The sequence below is a fragment of the Palaemon carinicauda genome, unplaced genomic scaffold (genome assembly GCF_036898095.1).
Source record: "Palaemon carinicauda isolate YSFRI2023 unplaced genomic scaffold, ASM3689809v2 scaffold597, whole genome shotgun sequence".
In the NCBI taxonomy this organism is placed as follows: Eukaryota; Metazoa; Arthropoda; class Malacostraca; order Decapoda; family Palaemonidae; genus Palaemon; species Palaemon carinicauda.
Genome location: NW_027171868.1, coordinates 54,699 through 73,328, shown reverse-complemented (window position 1 = coordinate 73,328; position 18,630 = coordinate 54,699). Strand labels below are relative to the sequence as shown.

Here is an 18,630-nt window from a genome sequence, read left to right as displayed (position 1 = left end):
ATTTCTCAGATTCCTGGACAATCAATAATGTACGTTTTTGTGGGTTACACCTACTTATCAATGAATCTATTTAGGTTAGAATTTATTTATGTTCTCAAGCAAAATATAATGAAAAATAAAAGATCTAATTGATTTTAACTTTAGTTAGAATTATGAGCTGGAAGTCGGAATATTTTTATTCACATAGAAGCAGGATTAAGATTTTAAATTCAGACACTGATTGTGTGAGACAATAAAGTGGGGAAGAACTATTAAATGCCAAAACACTTACATTATTGTAAAAGAAATATCTCGTAGAAAAATAATATGAAGAATAATATTTCGACATCAAAAGGCCTCTGGTTTTATCAAAATATCTAACCTTTTAACATATTTAACTTTTAAATGTTCAGGAATTTTCAGTTTTATCAAGTGCTAAATATTCTCTAGCATGTTCCCTTAGCTGCATTGATCTGTCTTCAACTTGTTTAATCCCTTTTGAAGGAACAAATCTCTCCGGCAAAATCAATGAGAGTCAAGATAAAACATTAAAATTTTTATTTTCAAAATTATTCATAAATATTTTTAATCTTTCCATAAACTGAAAGTTTTTTTTTGTACAGTACTCCTCTTAATGGTGTTTTTATTTTATATTTTAATTTATACAAGTTTATTCTTTATAAATTTTTTTTGTTTGATTCTGTATTGTTGGTAACAAATTTCATAAAATGTATGACAACAGTACTTAATTTTGTATGTTAAACATTTCAACCAAATTTATATACAGTACTTGGAAAGTGGCTTGTAAAACTCAATTTATCTACAGTACTTGGAAAGTGGCTTGTAAAACTCAATTTATCTACAGTACTTGGAAAGTGGCTTGTAAAAATACATTACATTTTATATTCTTTTAAAGAATCTCCTAAATGTACAATATACCGATTATATAAGCAACTGTAGCCATATATACATTATTAAAAGTAATGCAGAAAATTTAGGATATTAGATATCCAGTAATGACAAAATATACAATATTTGTTTTTTATTACAAGATTTTTAGCATAATTTCACTAATAGAAGAAATTAAAAAATATATCTGTAATTTTGTTAAATATTATTCCTGTCAAATCGTAATTCTCTACTATGTTTTCATCAATGCTCTATTATTTTTTAAATACAATTTGTTATGGGTAAATAATGTGATATCCAAACTATGTATCCACTTAGTATGTGAAATGTTGCAATAGTTATGAAATGTAAGGGACTGCAATTCTGAACAATCCTCTTTTCCCCCCTTTGTTCATATCTCACAGAAACATTGATGGACCAAGCGCGAGAGAGCGCACACACACCTTTTTGATAGTGCTGTAGTTCTGAGTTTGGTCATAAGCATTCATATTTACTTTTAAGAGATATTTTAACTGAATTTTATATATACCCATGTGATGTTAATTAGAATTCTCAGTGTGTCACAATAAAGACACTTTTGGTTATGGTGAAGAGTATTATTGAACTATCTTTAAGTGTTTTGCAGGGAGGACGGCTTGAAATTCCAACGTAAGGGAGGTCTCCGCCCATTGATTGTATTATAAACTTTTAGTTATGACAAAAAAAAATTTCAAGATAATAGTCGCTTTAAAAGAAACGATGGTAGTCTCTTTGAAAGCAAGCAATAGAACATTGTATTAGTTTTATAACCACTTTTGCTTGTGTACGTATCAACGTGACCGATGTCCCAAATCGAAATTATTTCCTTCAAAGTAATCCTCTGCTTAATACAATTATTCTACCTCAAAATTATCATACCTAATCCAGGAAACTGCACATCAAATGCTGTGTTGGCGGTTACACTTTCCGTCATTTATATCGAACACAAAATTATAGTCGACTGGACAGTAACTGCGCAGTTGTACCTATACAACTTGTCTGCCTTGGCAGACTTGAATGGCTGTTACCGTCTGTTTTCTAAACCATTGCCCATCAATCTGAGAATGCTGTATACAGTACTGTAGATTACATACCTAAGGAGACTGTCAAGAAGTCAAGACTTAAGGATAACCACTCCAGTGGCAAGTTCATCAGGACAGCTCAAGAGTTGGGCCACTGCAGCTTTTGTCAGGACCTAATTGGACTTGTACACTTCTAACGCGCACACAATTGCACATTCTATATCAAGGCTGGTCCATCAACTATTTATTAAATACTCTTCCATACAGCACAGGCTTGCAGGTTGTGTACACCTTACCAAAAGGTGAGTAACTGGTGGTAGTCTCCATACAACATTATTCTGGCCTCCTTCATTGAAACTAATTACAGTACATTAGAGTTTGTCCCTGTGGCAGCCTATAATGTAGCTTAGTTACACTGACCAGCTTTTCTTTTAGTAACAGGTAAACAGTCTTTTCCGCATATTGTGGAGCCCAGCAAGTTACTAGTACTGTATTGATCAACCATTATATCAAACACTGGCTATCTTTTGCATTGGAAATATTGTAAGATTACAACCTAACTGACATGTCTATCTGGTGTAATAAATGACCTAATCTTGTTCTTGAAAAAATACTAAAATACTATTCACATTTTGAGTCCAATCAGCAACACTTAAAAGTCAGTTTATAAATCACTCCATCAACAGCAAGAAAGGGATCGACAAGGGCTTCCTTTCTGTACCTATCATGGCCTTTAACTACATACGATGGTAATGTCTCGGATACTGTACAGTATGTCATTACAAGATGGATAATAAAGGTTGTTTTTTTTAGGGTGACATTTCTTCAAAATATGAGACTAAAACCAATATCACAGTTGTCTTCGACATCCATAATTGGAGGATCTATAAAAAGTTAAAAACTCTAAATGAACATAAACTACATAAATTATCCAACAATATATTTCCAGTATTCTTTTAACAAAGTGTTTTATCCAACAAAGGTCTATTTCACTAATGTTAAATATCCACCCTGGGATGTATATCTTACCCGCCAAAATCATCGGATATAACTCATCAATTTCAGCACTACATCGTGAACAGATATATGAAGTCCTATAAAGATAGTAAGAAATCTCACTAGAGTTTACAATCAAATGAGCCCTGATTTTGTGAGACAAGTTCAAGCTCTGAACTGAATGGTAAGGAAACTTGAGAACAAAAGTTTCTTTGGTAGTACAGTATATCATTATTTCCACAATAGTTGTAAATATTTTGTAGTCGGGTTAAGATTATCAAGTGCGGTAATATATTACTACAATTATAAGAAGTACGTAATTAAGATTATGGATTTATTAAATTAACGGTTAGGGTCTTATCTTTTGTTCAAAGAAACACGGAATGACCAGATATTTGATTGCGACGTCTTGATCTCATTGATTAACTTTGGCTTTGAGACTAGCAATAGCTTTTAAGATTTTTTCTCTGGCTGGAGCAGTAGATATACCTAAATCCTCGAGGTCTTCATCTGATAGTTCTAAGAAAACATCTAAGTCCACTTCCTGGTCAATAAACAAATCTAGATACTGATTGAGAGCCAGTTTCTGGAGGACCTCCGACAACTGTCCCGACCCCAGACTGAGCGTCAGGTGATGGGACGAAGAGCTGGTCTCGTTCTGCTCTTCTCCTATCTGCGGAGTCAGCGTCGCGGTGGAATGGGACGACTTCGAGGATTTCGAAGACTTGGAGGACGTCACTGTCTTGAGGGACGAACCTCCCGAGCCGCCGCTGTCCAGCGAGGACCCCAGGAGGTTGCTTTCCCCGGTGCTACTGCCGCCGACTTTCTTCTTGTCGAGGCCCCTCCTGCCGCCGTTCTTCAAGATGTGACCGAGGCCTCTTGCTTCACCTGCATGGTTAAATGTGATTTCTTCATCTTTACAGGGAACAAACTGTTGTATCCAAAATAAAATAGTTAATACAGTGTACAGAAGGTCATCAGTTTACAAACCTTTGGAGATACAAACACAAATCCAACAGAAAATAACAAAGATAAGATAAATACTGTAATAAAACATATCATTTAACCCTTTTACCCCCAAAGGACGTACTGGTACGTTTCACAAAACTCATCCCTTTACCCCCATGGACGTACCGGTACGTCTTTGCAAAAAAATGCTATAAAATTTTTTTTTTTCATAATTTTGATAATTTTTTGAAAAAATTCAGGCATTTTCCAAGAGAATGAGACCAACCTGACCTCTCTATGACAAAAATTAAGGCTGTTAGAGCAATTTAAAAAAAATATACTGCAAAATGTGCTGGGAAAAAAATAACCCCCTGGGAGGTAAGGGTTGCAAATTTCCAAAGAGCCTGGGGGTAAAATGGTTAATACAATAAGCAAAATGACATTTGTAATTACTTCTTATCTTTTCATATGAAACCTGACTATTTCTTGACTTTTGCAGCTGGAAATCATAGTCATGGAATTCAGGTTAGGCTTACAATAGGCCAAAATTTAACAAAATTTGACTTTCAAAGTTTGTAAGATGAGGACCTTCTGTACGTCTAGCTAAAAATTTCAACGGGGGATTTTGAGGAGGGAGAAGTCTAATTGGAAAGGGACCTCGAATTGTTATCACTCGCCCCAGTTTTAATACCGACACCCTTTAGGGGTGAGGGAGCTGGGTATATTCCTGGCATTCCATGCAACTTTTTTCTCTGGTATATTTAGCAGTGTTTATACCTTAGAAATGGTGCTTTAAGGATCATTTCACTGGGGGACACAGGTCCCTCGCCCAGAAATAGATTTTTCCTTCGTCAAAATGCCTTTTTTATGAAAACTATAAACTCACTTTGCAAGTTAACAGTGCTTTATGAAAATTAACAAGAGAGTGCTTTTTGGCTATTGAAAGGCTGCCATTGCTGATAATTTACTCAAATTGTTAACATTTCTAAAAAAGACCGAAGATGTAAAAAACAAATTTTATCGATGAATAGTCTGAATATTGCAGAGATTTGCATACCTAAAATTGGTGAAGCTCCTTTTTTTTTTTTTTCAGAGCAGAAAAATTACTGAGATAAATCTGACCTTTCTTACATATTCTAAATCTGATCCTTCCTATATATTCTTTTAACCTTAAGTATGCAATTGGCGCTGAATGCATCCACCGTGAAAAAAAAAAAAATTATTTCTCTTACGATAGGTTTTTAAACCTCATAATTTTCAGACTATTATTATGATGATAATTATTATTATTATTATTACTGGCTAAGCTTAATCCCTAGTTGGGAAAGCAAGATGCTATAAGCCCAAGGGCTTCAACTGGGAAAAATAGGCCAGTAAAGAAAGGAAATACGGAAATAAATAAACGGTATGAGAAAAAACAATGAAAATAAAATATTTAAAAAGACGGTAACATCATCAAAAAAGATATTTCATCTATAAACTATAAAAAGACTTATGTCAGCCTGTACTACTAATAGTTACAACAACCTAAAGTCAAATTCTCGACCAATGTACTGTACTGAAGAAAAAATCAAAAGTACCACAGTACCTGAAGACTGGGGACTTGGTCCAGAGAGCGATGACCCAGGAGACAATCGTCCCCCACTTCCCATGCTGGATTTCAAGAGATGCGAATTCGTGGCATGGTGGGGGGGTTCGACCGGCCCGCCCGGCAGTATTCTCCGTCCCGGAGGCATCACTTTGGAGACAAAACCGGGTTTCCCACCCGTCGGAGATATAAGTGGAGGGACCATGTTCTTCATGGTTTCGGTCACATATATACTTCCGCCTTCAAAATCCTGTAATTTATTTCATTAATTATTATAGTGGATACTGTGGCATCTTATTTTCTTAACTGAAAGACTTGAAATATGAGAGGAAATGAGTAAGGGAACTATCCTTCCTTGATTAATTCTAACAATAATGGTTTTTATTTTGTAAAGTGCAATACTACAGGTATATGGTATTATACAAGTCTTAATCTCGGCAGTGAACAAATTTTGGCATGATCTTTCTGAAAAAAGTTGAACCGGTGGACCTCCTGAAGTTCAAACTAAGTTCAAACTTGGTACATATGCTTTTTTTTTTTTAGTTTACAAGTTACTTATTTTTTAATTGTTATTGTTTACAATGAAAGAAAAAATAAAATATTTTTAAAATCTGATGTACTACCTTGAACTTTTAAATCAATACCTCTCCACTCATCATCTCCCAGTTGCCACTTCATAGTCCTCAGCCATGTAGGCCTGGGTCTTCCAACTCTTCTAGTGCCTTGTGAAGCCCAGCTGAACGTTTGGTGAACTTATCTATCTTGGGGAGTGCTAAGAGCATGCACAAACCATCTCCATCTACCCTTCATCATGATCTCGAGTAATCTCTATTAATGTTTCATTTCTAATCCTGTTCTGCCATTTAACTCCCAATATTCTTCTGAGGGCTTTGTTCTCAAATCTACCAAATCTGCTTCTTCCATTTATAATTCTTATGTTCATCTTATTTCAAGATTTCAATCGTGAAGATTATAACAGTGATTTTATGACTGCATTACATTCTTTATAATATTCATTCTTTTGAAAAATCTTTTGTATATCCTGAACAAAACTAGAGGGGCAGTCAGCAGAGCGCAGACCTCCGCCGCAGCAGCGTATTTCTAAACCTTTTGCTTGACCTTTGACCTTAACATGTATTAAATGGCATAGATTTTCATACTCAATTATGAACTAAGTTTGAAATTTCTGTGACAACAATGTCCAAACTTATGGCTGATTGTGTGAATTGGTTATTTTGTTTGACTGTGACCTTGACCTTTGACCTTGACCTTTCAAAATTTAATCATTCCCAGCTTTTTACACAACAGGTAGTCTAATCCCTGCAAGTTTCATTACTCTACGATTAAAATTGTGGCCAGGAATCTGTTCACAAACAAACACACACACAAACAAATGCACAAACAGGGGGTAAAACATAACCTCATTCCAACTTTGTTGGCGGAGGTAATGAATGTATTAACGGAGTACTGTGATGTACACTGTATTTATAAAAGTATTGCATAATCTACTATACAAACATAAAAAAATAGCTTAAGTACATTTACTTAACCCTTTTACCCCCAAAGGACGTACTGGTACGTTTCATAAAACTCATCCCTTTACCCCCATGGACGTACCGGTACGTCCTTGCAAAAAAATGCTATAAATTTTTTTTTTTCATATTTTTGATAATTTTTTGAAATAATTCAGGCATTTTCCAAGAGAATGAGACCAACCTGACCTCTCTATGACAAAAATTAAGGCTGTTTGAGCAATTTAGAAAAAATATACTGCAAAATGTGCTGGGGTAAAAATAACCCCTTGGGGGTTAAGGGTTGAAAATTTCCAAATACCCTGGGGGTAAAAGGGTTAAAAATAAAACCAAAACTGTACATAAAATTATTCATATGACCAATTTACCATCACATATATTACATCGTTGATGGTCGAAACTGCAAATCAATTTACTTAAATTCCATCCCAATTATACAGAAAACTGAAGGCAAAAAAAAAATATGCTTACCATAATTGGAGGCAATCTGAATTCCTGCGGTAGGATTGGATCATAGTGTATCGGCACCATGGGAGGAAACGGGCAGATATCGCCCAGACTGTCATCTTCCGATGTTGATCGGTGCACCTTCACCCCCTTCACTTTGTTGAATCTGAGAAGTTAAAGATTTTAAACTCTCTAGGCTCAGTCAATGCATGTCATTTTTTTTTTTAAATCGAGGTACTTTTTGTGATCAATTCAGTGAAAGGGAGGTTCCCAATAGAATGCATTTGTCATTTTTTTTAAAATCAAGGTGCTTTATTAATTGAGAGCTGATCTATCAGGTAAAGAGAAAGGCATACAGGTAGGTAGTGTGTTCGAAGAGAAAGGTACTATTTGTGTAATAATAATACTGGTAATTAACCCTTTTACCCCCAAAGGACATACTGGTACGTTTCACAAAAGCCATCCCTTTACCCCCATGGACGTACCGGTACGCCCTTGCAAAAAAATGCTATAAAAATTATTTTTTTCATATTTTTGATCATTTTCTAAAAAAAATCAGGCATTTTCCAAGAGAATGAGACCAACCTGACCTCTCTATGACAAAAATTAAGGCTGTTAGAGCAATTTAAAAAAAATATAATGCAAAATGTGCTGGGAAAAAAATAACCCCCTGAGGGTTAAGGGTTGGAAATTTCCAAATAGCCTGGGGGTTAAAGGTTTAATAATAACAATTGATGATGGTTCATAGCAAGGTCTGACATGTGTGCTGTATATACAGTATAGTATTAGGTTGAATAGTAAAATGAATATAGAATTACTATATAGCTGAGTAATGTGCAGCCATTCCCTGCCCCTCCCTGGTCCTCGCTTGAATATAGAGGAAGCTTTGGCACTGATTATATATAGATATGGTCATTCTCTAAGGCATTGTCCTGTCCCCCGTCTCCGCTGCTCACGAGTGATCGTCACACTCGGATGACACACGAGTTTCTGCTGGCTGGCCAACACCTACCATTTTGCGATGACTGTTTGATACCCTTGACAGTGAGACATTTGTTGACTGAATGCCCCATTTATACCACAGAGAGAAATAGATATCTGTTTGAGGCTCGGGGTGAGGATGGCAGGTTCATCCTTCCCAAGATCCTTGGACATGATGTGTTGTACAATACTAGTGGCATTTTTAAATTTATATCAAAAGCAGGTCTTCTTAATGCTTTTTAACTTTTATAACATATTTACTTTTCTGGTTTTAATTGAATATTCTTTTAATCTGAGTCCCTGGTTAGGCTGGAGGAACGTAGAGAGTAGTCCCCTTTTTGTTTTGTTTCTTTGTTGATGTCGGCTACCCCCCAAAATTGGGGGAAGTGCCTTGGTATATGGATGGATAACATATTTACTTTTCTGGTTTTAATTGAATATTCTTTTGATCTTTATTTGTAATAAATGATATCGGCGTCAATGACCTTCGATGTCAGAATGTCAGAGAACTTCAACTCAATCAATCAATCACGAGTGATCTTTAGACCTTTAAACACATGTACGTCACTGACCTGTTTGACACCCGATTCCACCAGTGCTTGAGACCGTGCTTCGACATGCTGGCTACTTCTTGGGAACTCCCTCTCTGCTGCGACCAGCCAACCTGAGGTGCGAGAATTCATCTAAACGTTAAATTACATGTCTATCTGATATAAGACATCCTGGTACTGTTTACATTGTCACTAATACAACTAACTAGTTACTGTACAAGCTATTGTTTATAAATAAAGTTTCCTAAACATTTCTTCAGAGGATATGCCTAAAACTGCTTATACTGTCACTAATAAAACTACTGTAGTTTGTAACTAAAACTTCCTAAACATTTCTTTTTTAAAATATGCCTATATAATCCACAAAAGATTAAAGATATAGATGTAATTAATGATATTGGTGTTAAAATTATTATAATGATGATGTTGAGTAGGAAGAGAGAAGTCAATGTTACCCATTCTCTGGGATTTATTCTACTCAATTTATAACAATTGTTGGCAACCAGTAAGAAGATTTAACAGTTTTATGTGGTTTACTGTTTATGTCAACAGCAGACAAAAACCACAAGTGAATTATCAGCATCTGTCCCTGTTTTGCAAGACCAATTCTATACGAAAGACCTCAACAATGCTCATCCCTGGCGATATGCAGCATTTGTGAATAGGAAGACAAAATAAAAGCCATACAGTGATGCCCCAGCATACAAAAGTAATCCGTTCAGGATACGGTTTCGTATGCTGATTTTTTCGTATCCTGAGTCGCGTTTTACATGTAATATCCAATCCGTTCCAAGCCTTACGAAAAGACACCTTTTCTTTCATAAACATGCTAAACTGTAGTAATAAACATGCAATGCAGCCATTTCTATCATTCAATAATTAACCCAACCGTTAAAAACAGCCTAATCCATTCCAGAAACCACCATGAGATTATTCAATAATGTAGTTATAGCCTAGTTATCCCCTCCAAGCCCTAAGAAAACGGTCCGTTTTCTTTACTACTGTATAAAAGTTACGGTACTGTATGTAAAGCATTTGGATCAGTGAAGGTGTATTGTTACCTGTACACCTAAATTAAGGGTTGATACCCTGAAAAAAAAAAAAAGGTACTGTACTCTCGGCGACGAGTTGGGATTTTGTAAGCTTTTCGTATCCTGAAAATTTTTTCGTATACTGGGGCATAAAAATCTTTGTATCGCTTTTCGTACCCTGAATTTTTCGTAAGCAGAAACTTTCGTATCCAGAGGTATCACTGTATTTATATTAAAAAAATGGTCACTTGCCTGAGCTTCCACTAAAATACTCATGATATCAATGTCGAGCGTTTCACTGGCAAAATCATAAGCCGTGTATCCTCGGTGCGCTACTTTGTTCGTGTTGGCTCCGCACTTAATCAGCAATTTGGCCATGTCTGTCTGTCTGGAATTAAAAGAAAAGTGATCTCTAATTGTTGGTGGCTTTTTATCCCTTTATTTCAGTGTTTCCCAACCTTTTTTAAATGATTACCCCAAAATGTTATTTTCATTAGTAAAATAAATTTTTGAATATACTTACCCGATAATCATGTAGCTGTCAACTCCGTTGCCCGACAGAATTCTACGGAAGGGATACGCCAGCGATCGCTATACAAGAGGGGGGTGTACTCACAAGCGCCACCTGTGGCCAGGTACTGCAGTACTTCTTGTTGACACCACTTCAATTTTTCCTCGGTCCACTGGTTCTATGGGGAGGAAGGGTGGGTCAATTAAATCATGATTATCGGGTAAGTATATTCAAAAATTTATTTTACTAATGAAAATAACATTTTTCAATATTAAACTTACCCGATAATCATGTAGCTGATTCACACCCAGGGAGGTGGGTGAAAACCAGTGTACAGTACATGTATATCAAGAAGCTAAGTATCCCGTATTTCATATTATCAGTTATTCAAAATAACAATGAAATTACAAGTACCTGGTAAGGAAGTCGACTTGAGCCATTACTCTGCCTTAAATAAGTTCGTCTTCCTTACTGAGTGCAGCGTTCCTCTTAGGAGGCTGAACAACTCTAAGGTGCTGAAGTATCAAGGGCTGCAACCCATACTAAAGGACCTCATCACAACCTTTAACCTCGGCGCTTCTCAAGAAAGAATTGACCACCCGCCAAATCAACAAGGATGTGGAAGGCTTCTTAGCCGACCGTACAACCCATAAAAAGTATTCAAGAGAAAGGTTAAAAGGTTATGGGATTATGGGAATGTAGTGGCTGAGCCCTCGCCTACTACTGCATTCGTTGCTACGAATGGTCCCAGGGTGTAGCAGTACTCGTAAAGAGACTGGACATCTTTGAGATAGAATGATGCGAACACTGACTTGCTTCTCCAATAGGTTGCATCCATAACACTCTGCAGAGAATGGTTCTGTTTGAAGGCCACTGAAGTAGCCACAGCTCCCACTTCATGTGTCCTTACCTTCAGCAAAGCAAGGTCTTCTTCCTTCAGATGAGAATGTGCTTCCCTAATCAGAAGCCTGAATAGTAAGAAACTGAGTTCTTAGAACTTGGGAAAGAAGGTTTCTTGATAGCACACCATAAGGCTTCTGATTGTCCTCGTAAAGGTTAAGACCTTTTTAGATAGTACCTAAGAGCTCTAACTGGGCAAAGTACTCTCTCCAGTTCATTCCCCACCAAGTTGGACAGGCTTGGGATCTCGAACGACTTAGGCCAAGGACGTGAAGGAAGCTCGTTTAGCAAAAACCGAGCTGCAAGGAACATGTAGCCGTTTCAGATGTGAAAACAATGATCCTGCTGAAGGCGTGGATCTCACTTACTCTTTTAGCTGTTGTCAAGCACACGAGGAAAAGAGTTTTTAATGTGAGGTCCTAAAAAGAGGCTGATTGGAGAGGTTCAAATCTTGATGACATAAGGAACCTTAGGACCACGTCTAGATTCCAGCCTGGAGTGGACAACCGACGTTCCTTTGAGGTCTCAAAAGACCTAGGGGGGTCCTGTAGATCTTTGTTGGTGGAAAGATCCAAGCCTCTGTGGCGGAAAACCGCTGCCAACATACTTCTGTAACCCTTGATCGTAGGAGCTGAAAGGGATCTTACTTTCCTTAGATGTAACAGGAAGTCAGCAATCTGGGTTACAGTGGTACTGGTTGAGGAAACTGCATTGGTCTTGTACCAGCTACGGAAGACTTCCCCTTGAGACTGATAGATTCTGAGAGTGGATGTTCTCCTTGCTCTGGCAAACGCTCTGGCTGCCTCCTTCGAAAAGCCCCTAGCTCTTGAGTCTTTCGAAAGTCTGAAGGCAGTCAGACGAAGAGAGTGGAGGTTTGGGTGTACCTTCTTTACGTGAGGTTGACGTAGAAGGTTCACTCCTAGAGGAAGAGTCCTGGGAATGTCGACCAGCCATTGCAGTACCTCTATGAACCATTCTCTCGCGGGCCAGAGCGGAGCCAATCCACGTCAGCCGTGTCCCTTTGCGAGAGGAGAACTTCTGAAGTACCCTGTTGACAATCTAAAACGGCGGGAATGCATACAGGTCGAGATGGGACCAATCCAGCAGAAAAGCATCCACGTGAACTGCTGCTGGGTCTGGAATCGGAGAACAATACAACAGGAGTCTCTAGGTTATCGAGGTAGCGAACAGATCTAAGGTTGGCTGACCCCACAGGGCCCAAAGTCTGCTGCAAACACTCTTGTGAAGGGTCCACTCTGTGGGGATGACCTGACCCTTCCGGCTGAGGCGATCTGCCATGACATTCATACCGCCCTGAATGAACCTCGTTACCAGCGTGAGCTTTCGATCTTTTGACCAGATGAGGAGGTCCCTTGCGATCTAGAACAACTTCCACGAAAGAGTCCCTCCCTGCTTGAAGATGTAAGCCAGGGCTGTGGTGTTGTCAGAGTCCACCTCCACCACTTTGTTAAGCTGGAGGGACTTGAAGTTTATCAAGGCCAGAAGAACCGCCAACAACTCCTTGCAATTGATGTGAAGTGTCCTTTGCTCCTGATTCCATGTTCCCGAGCATTCCTGTCCGTCCAAAGTCGCACCCCAGCCCGTGTCTGATGCGTCCGAGAGGAGACGGCGGTCGGGTTTCTGAACAGCCAAAAGTAGACTTCCTTGAGAAGAAAGCTGTTCTTACACCACGCGAGAGAAGACCTCCTCTCTTCGGAAACAAGAACTGAGACCGTCTCTAGCGTCATGTCCTTTATCCAGAGAGCAGCTAGATGATACTGAAGGGGGGGGAGGTGGAGTCTCCCTAACACGATGAACAGGGCCAGCGATGAAAGTGTCCCTGTTAGACTCATCCACTACCTGACTGAGCATCGGTTCCTTCTCAGCATGCTCTGGATGCATTCTAGGGCTTGGAAGATCCTTGGGGCCGACGGAAAAGCCCGAAAAGCTCGACTCTGAAGATCCATACCCAGGTAGACAATGGTCTGGGATGGGACGAGCTGAGACTCCTCAAAATTGACCAGGAGGCCCAGTTCCTTGGTCAGATCCATAGTCCATCTGAGAATCTCCAGACAGCGACGACTTGTGGGAGCTCTTAAAAGCCAGTCGTCTGACGGAGCCGGACACAAGATCATGGTACTGCTGCACAGTCTGTGAACTGTCAACCATGGGGAAGCGAGGAAGTACAGTGACAACCCGAAGCTGTCTAGACTGTCTGGGTTGTATAGACAACTCCTTATCGGGTTGCTGAGGTTGCCGCACTGCGTCACAACAAGTCACTTCTGCTGGTTGTTGAACGTCTTCCCAGTGACACACTGACTCCGTAAACAAAAAATCCTCTAAAAAAGGACTAAGCTTGGACTGCATGTCTTGCAACACAGCTCAAGGTCTATGGGAGCAGGTGTGTTAACAGACGGGGTTAGCGACTGAAGTGGAACCATTACCTTCCCTGGAAGCATGTTATGCTTAAATAAAAGTCCATAGGAGGCTACGCAGCAAAAGGCTCCTCTCCAAATGACAGAGTCCTCAAGGGAATATCAGAAGGAGGGAGAAAAGCACTTTCTCATCTACAGGGACCAAATCCGAGAAAAGCTAAGTTCTCTCAGTGAGGGTTTCACTGGTGCAAAAGCAGCAGACTAGAAGGCAACGTTATGAAACTGCTTGACAGTCTAGTGAGTTGGCAACAACCAAAGATGTGTGACTGAGAAGCATGCGGTAAGGTATGCAGAGCATGCTGTATGTAGAGCATGCTGTATGCAGAGCATGCTGTATGTAGAGCATGCTGTAAGAGAAGCAGAGCATGTTGCATGGCGTGTAACATTTCTCAGAAATTCCATGACCAGTGCTAGATTGAGTAATATCGCATTACTGTCCATTGAAAGTGCACGTGCCGAGGGAATTGATTTAGACTGTTTTGTTGATGAATTTGATAGCAGGCATGATAATCGTAGAATTAAGCTGCACTAAATATACGATCTATAATCTACTTCACCTCAGGACAGGGAAACTCGCCCTGTTGGCAACACTGCATTACTTCATGCATGCTTGCATGGGGTTTTAATCAACATAATATTTACATTACATTCGTAACTCATGATTCATTTTTGTTTTGAAGATATTTTGCCATATTTGCGATTTGTTAAAAATATATTGCAAGGAATACATATATATTTTTTTATTTAAGTAATACGAATAACCTCCATTATCATAATGTTTGTGTAGGCATACATGTATATGATTACAAATGCAAGTTATGAAAGTAATGAGGTGTTATTATTGTCATTTGTTATTTCAAAGTTGAATGGGAAGAGGCTCAAGTTGAGGAGAAAGTGGCAGATGCATGCGTTGAGGTGGCTGACTCCTAGCATGAGTTTCTTGTCTCAAGAGCTGCGCTTGCTGTAAGGGTAGCGGATGCGCAGTAGCAGGTTCCTGAGGAACGAGTTGAGGTTCCTGAGGTGTGAGCTGCGAGAGTTGAGGTAGCGGCTGCGCAGAACGCAGTTCTTGTCTCGCGAGTTGAGGTTCCTGAGGTGCTAGCCTAAGGAGTTGAGGCTCACGCCTTGAGGAGGGTTGAGGTCGCTGCAGCGAGTGCTGAGGTGGCTGCCTCATGGATGGAAGAGGTTGTCGTACCTCAAGAGATTGATGCCTCGCTGGTGGAACCGCAGGCGGAAGCGGAGGAAGTAAGGCATAAGACTCCTGCTCCCATTGCTGAGGTTGCCTTAAGGAAGGCGGAGGTTGCTGCACACCGCTGGTAACTGGCAACTCAGTACGCGGTAAGGTATCCTGAGGAACCTCAACTTCGTACGCCTGGCAGACTGGACTGCGGTGAGGCGGAGCGATCGCAGGAGGAGGTGTAACCTTCTCAGCCTGACACTCACGCATTAAGACCGCAAGCTGTGACTGCATGGACTGCAGCAAAGTCATCTTGGGGTCGACAGACGCTAAGGTCTACTGAGGCAAAGCCTTAACAGAAGATGAGGTCTGTTGCGGCATCACCTTACCTCTCTTAGGAGGTGTGCAGTCACCTGATGACTGCGGAGAGTCAGAGCTAATCCAATGACTGCAACCAGGTTGTAGAACTCTTGAGGTCTGGACTTTGCGTTTGAGAGGTCTTGAGACCTGAGTCCAGCGTTTTCTCCCTGACATTTCTTCTGCAGACGAGTAAAAGACGGGCTCAATCGTCTGCGGGTGGGAGTGACGGTCTCTGTAAGACACGCCCGCAACCACCGAGGATACTTCTGTGCGCCGATCAAGGCCTGCCGAACCCTTTTGCCCTTCGACATTGCTTCTCCCCTGGGCTTGGGAGCTTGCAAGAGGTCCCGGACTGGGAGGACGACTGGCACGCACAGAAGTACCCTCACGCACAACACTGACACACTTTGCGCTAATCACTTATCACTTTTGATTTTCTGTTTGCACTTATTTCACTGAACTCGAAACTTTAAGTGGTTTGTACCTGAAACACGCAATTCTATCCTTCCTTAAAAGTTAGTAATTGCGAAAACAGAATTACAATGTAACAGAAAAATCTAATGAAAGATAAATAATTCAGTGGCTGGAAAGAGACTAAACACTAGATCAAATAAACTACGTTTAAAATCTCTCACCGCATAAAGCTTGAGAACAAGAATAAAACTCTAGAAACGTTTACCTTCTACCCCTAAAGAGACTAGGGAGAAGAGCAAAACCGATAACAACGTTACTCGCTTGAACGAAACGTTTATCCAGCTCTCTCTCCCTCCGTCTCTATCTCTCTCTCTCTCTCTCTCTCTCTCTTGACTTAGAACCTGAGAGAAGAGCCCAATCATATATATCGTTAAAACATATTATTGTTAAAGGAAAAAAACTGAAATATTTCCCAAATAAAAAGTTCCTTTATTAGAATTAAAACCATTAAGCTAAGAAAGAATGAACAAAACGTTAGAAACGGTTACTCTTACTGCAACGTGACACCGTGAAAATTCTCTCTCTATCGTAACGATAGAGCGCAAGTTGAACGTTCTGAACGTCAACAACTGCAGAGACAAAACAAAACGTTAGTTCAACTTTGAAAACAGTACGAGACTATCAAAGAAATTCTTTCAAAAACATTAAAATAGCATAATATGTTAACAGGTAAAACCGAAATGACGGGCTCAATGTTAATTAACTTCGGTACAAGAAAAGACCGCCTACTATTAGGAAAGGTCGAATATAAACAAATATAAAAATTAATTTTAATAAGTTTATAAAAAAGGAAGTTAATCGAAGAGGCCTATAAAAGGCGGAGAGATAAAAAATAAATCTATAACTTTTGTTAAGCAAAATTAAGAAAGAGAGTCTATACTCTCTTAGACACCAACACTTCCGTCTAAGGGAAGGGTCGGCCATTTAAAGGTGAAAGAGAGTTCATACTCTCTTCGTCACCATAATTAAATTAATTCCAAAAGCTAGCTAAGCTAATAATAAAACTTCCTGAATAGCGAAAGCTGAAATCTTAGAGCAATACTTCACCAAAAACCGTGAACAAGACTCCAAAATTATAAGCGTATCCATGAACGTCTTGCCGGAAGCACGACAGAGGAAAAATTGAAGTGGTGTCAACAAGAAGTACTGCAGTACCTGGCCACAGGTGGCGCTTGTGAGTACACCCCCCTCTTGTATAGCGATCGCTGGCGTATCCCTTCCGTAGAATTCTGTCGGGCAACGGAGTTGACAGCTACATGATTATCGGGTAAGTTTAATATTGAAAAATTATATTTCCAACTAATCAATTACCCCATTGAACCTATATCCTGTAACATCGGATGTTTTTTTGCAGCCACCTGATGAACTGTATGGATCATGTAGCCCGCTATTGGCTGCTTATAGTTAAGGATCCAAAACAAATGCAAACTTTTCCATTTTAATGAATATCAAAATGAACCGTCATCAGTGCAGAATATTCAATGTGAATGTGAATAACTCAATTTCAGAACATCTTGATTACCCCAAAAATACGGGTCCATTACCCCACTGGGGTAATTTACCCCAGGGTTAGGAAACACTGCTTTATTTCTGTTGACAAAAAACCATATATTCTCCATATAATCTCCGTCATCCACGTAAATTTATGATAATGTTTAAAAGGTAGATAGAAAATATAAATCTTCCTTAGCTTTAGAATATGTATAAAAGGTAATATTCTTTGCTTTATCATTTACTTTTTTATTCTTTATTAAACTGAAAGCCTTTCCAGCATTGAACCTAAATATTCAATATTTTAGACAAATCAAAAGAAAAACTATGTAGTAAATATTTTCACATTCAACATGATCTAATTGAATGTACAATACTTACTTTATAAAGTCTGTATTTCATGCATATTTTAGCATCAGGTAAAAGAAGGTAAGATAGCAAACTATGAATTAACAAGTAGCATTAGCAAAATATAAACTAAAACAGCAAGGCAACATTCTATTAAAATCACAAATCTTACTTTTTACAAACGCAAGTGAAAAAAAAAGCTGGTAAAAATTTAACGAAGCAGTTAAAACTACCGGTTGCGGCATGCAAGAAGTCAAAACGATGGTCTTTTGCTCCCCTTGTGATAGAAATGATGGCCACTTCCATTATTGCACCATAGGTAACAATGAATTTTCACAGTAAAGGGATTTTGACGAAGGAAAAATCTATTTCTGGGCTTGACCTGTGTCGCTCTGTGAAATGCTCCACTAGCACCATTTCTAAGACATAAATACTGCTAAATATACCGGAGAAAAAAGATGCATGGAATTGCCAGGAATAAACCCAGCTCGCTCACTCTAATGAGTGTAGGTATAGTAACTGGGGGCGTGTTAGAACCACAACCACAGGTCCCTCACCAGTTAGACCTCTCCTTCTTCAATATCCCCTGGAACTACGAGGTGCCGTTCTACAGTACAGAAGATCCCCAACTTACAAACATTTGGAGATACAAATATCTAACAGAAAATAACAAAGATAAAGGAATACAGTGAACCCTCGTTTATCGCGGTAGATAGGTTCCATACGCGGCCGCGATAGGTGAAAATCCGCGAAGTAGTGACACCTTATTTACCTATTTATTCAACATGTATATTCAGACTTTTAAAACCTTCCCTTGTACGTAGTACTGTTAACAAACTACCCTTTAATGTACAGAACACTTAATGCATGTACTACAGTACACTAAACTAAAACAGGCACAAATATTAAAGGCAATTTTATATCATGTGTTTCCT

At 39.0% G+C, this 18,630-nt stretch overlaps 1 protein-coding gene across 1 annotated transcript in view; it reads right to left on the bottom strand.

The window, feature by feature from the left end:
- Nucleotides 1-3,178: 3,178 nt before the first annotated feature.
- Nucleotides 3,179-18,630, bottom strand: part of LOC137637232 (ankyrin repeat and SAM domain-containing protein 6-like) — a 32,887-nt gene continuing 17,435 nt past the window's right edge. Inside the window, exons 7-11 of the mRNA XM_068369493.1 lie at nt 10,212-10,390; nt 8,993-9,089; nt 7,464-7,605; nt 5,461-5,710; nt 3,179-3,812 (exon numbers count right to left, since the gene is read on the bottom strand). Of these exons, the coding sequence (XP_068225594.1) occupies nt 3,340-3,812; nt 5,461-5,710; nt 7,464-7,605; nt 8,993-9,089; nt 10,212-10,390 (1,141 nt within the window). The 3' untranslated portion in view covers nt 3,179-3,339. The remainder of the gene's footprint in view (nt 3,813-5,460; nt 5,711-7,463; nt 7,606-8,992; nt 9,090-10,211; nt 10,391-18,630) is intronic.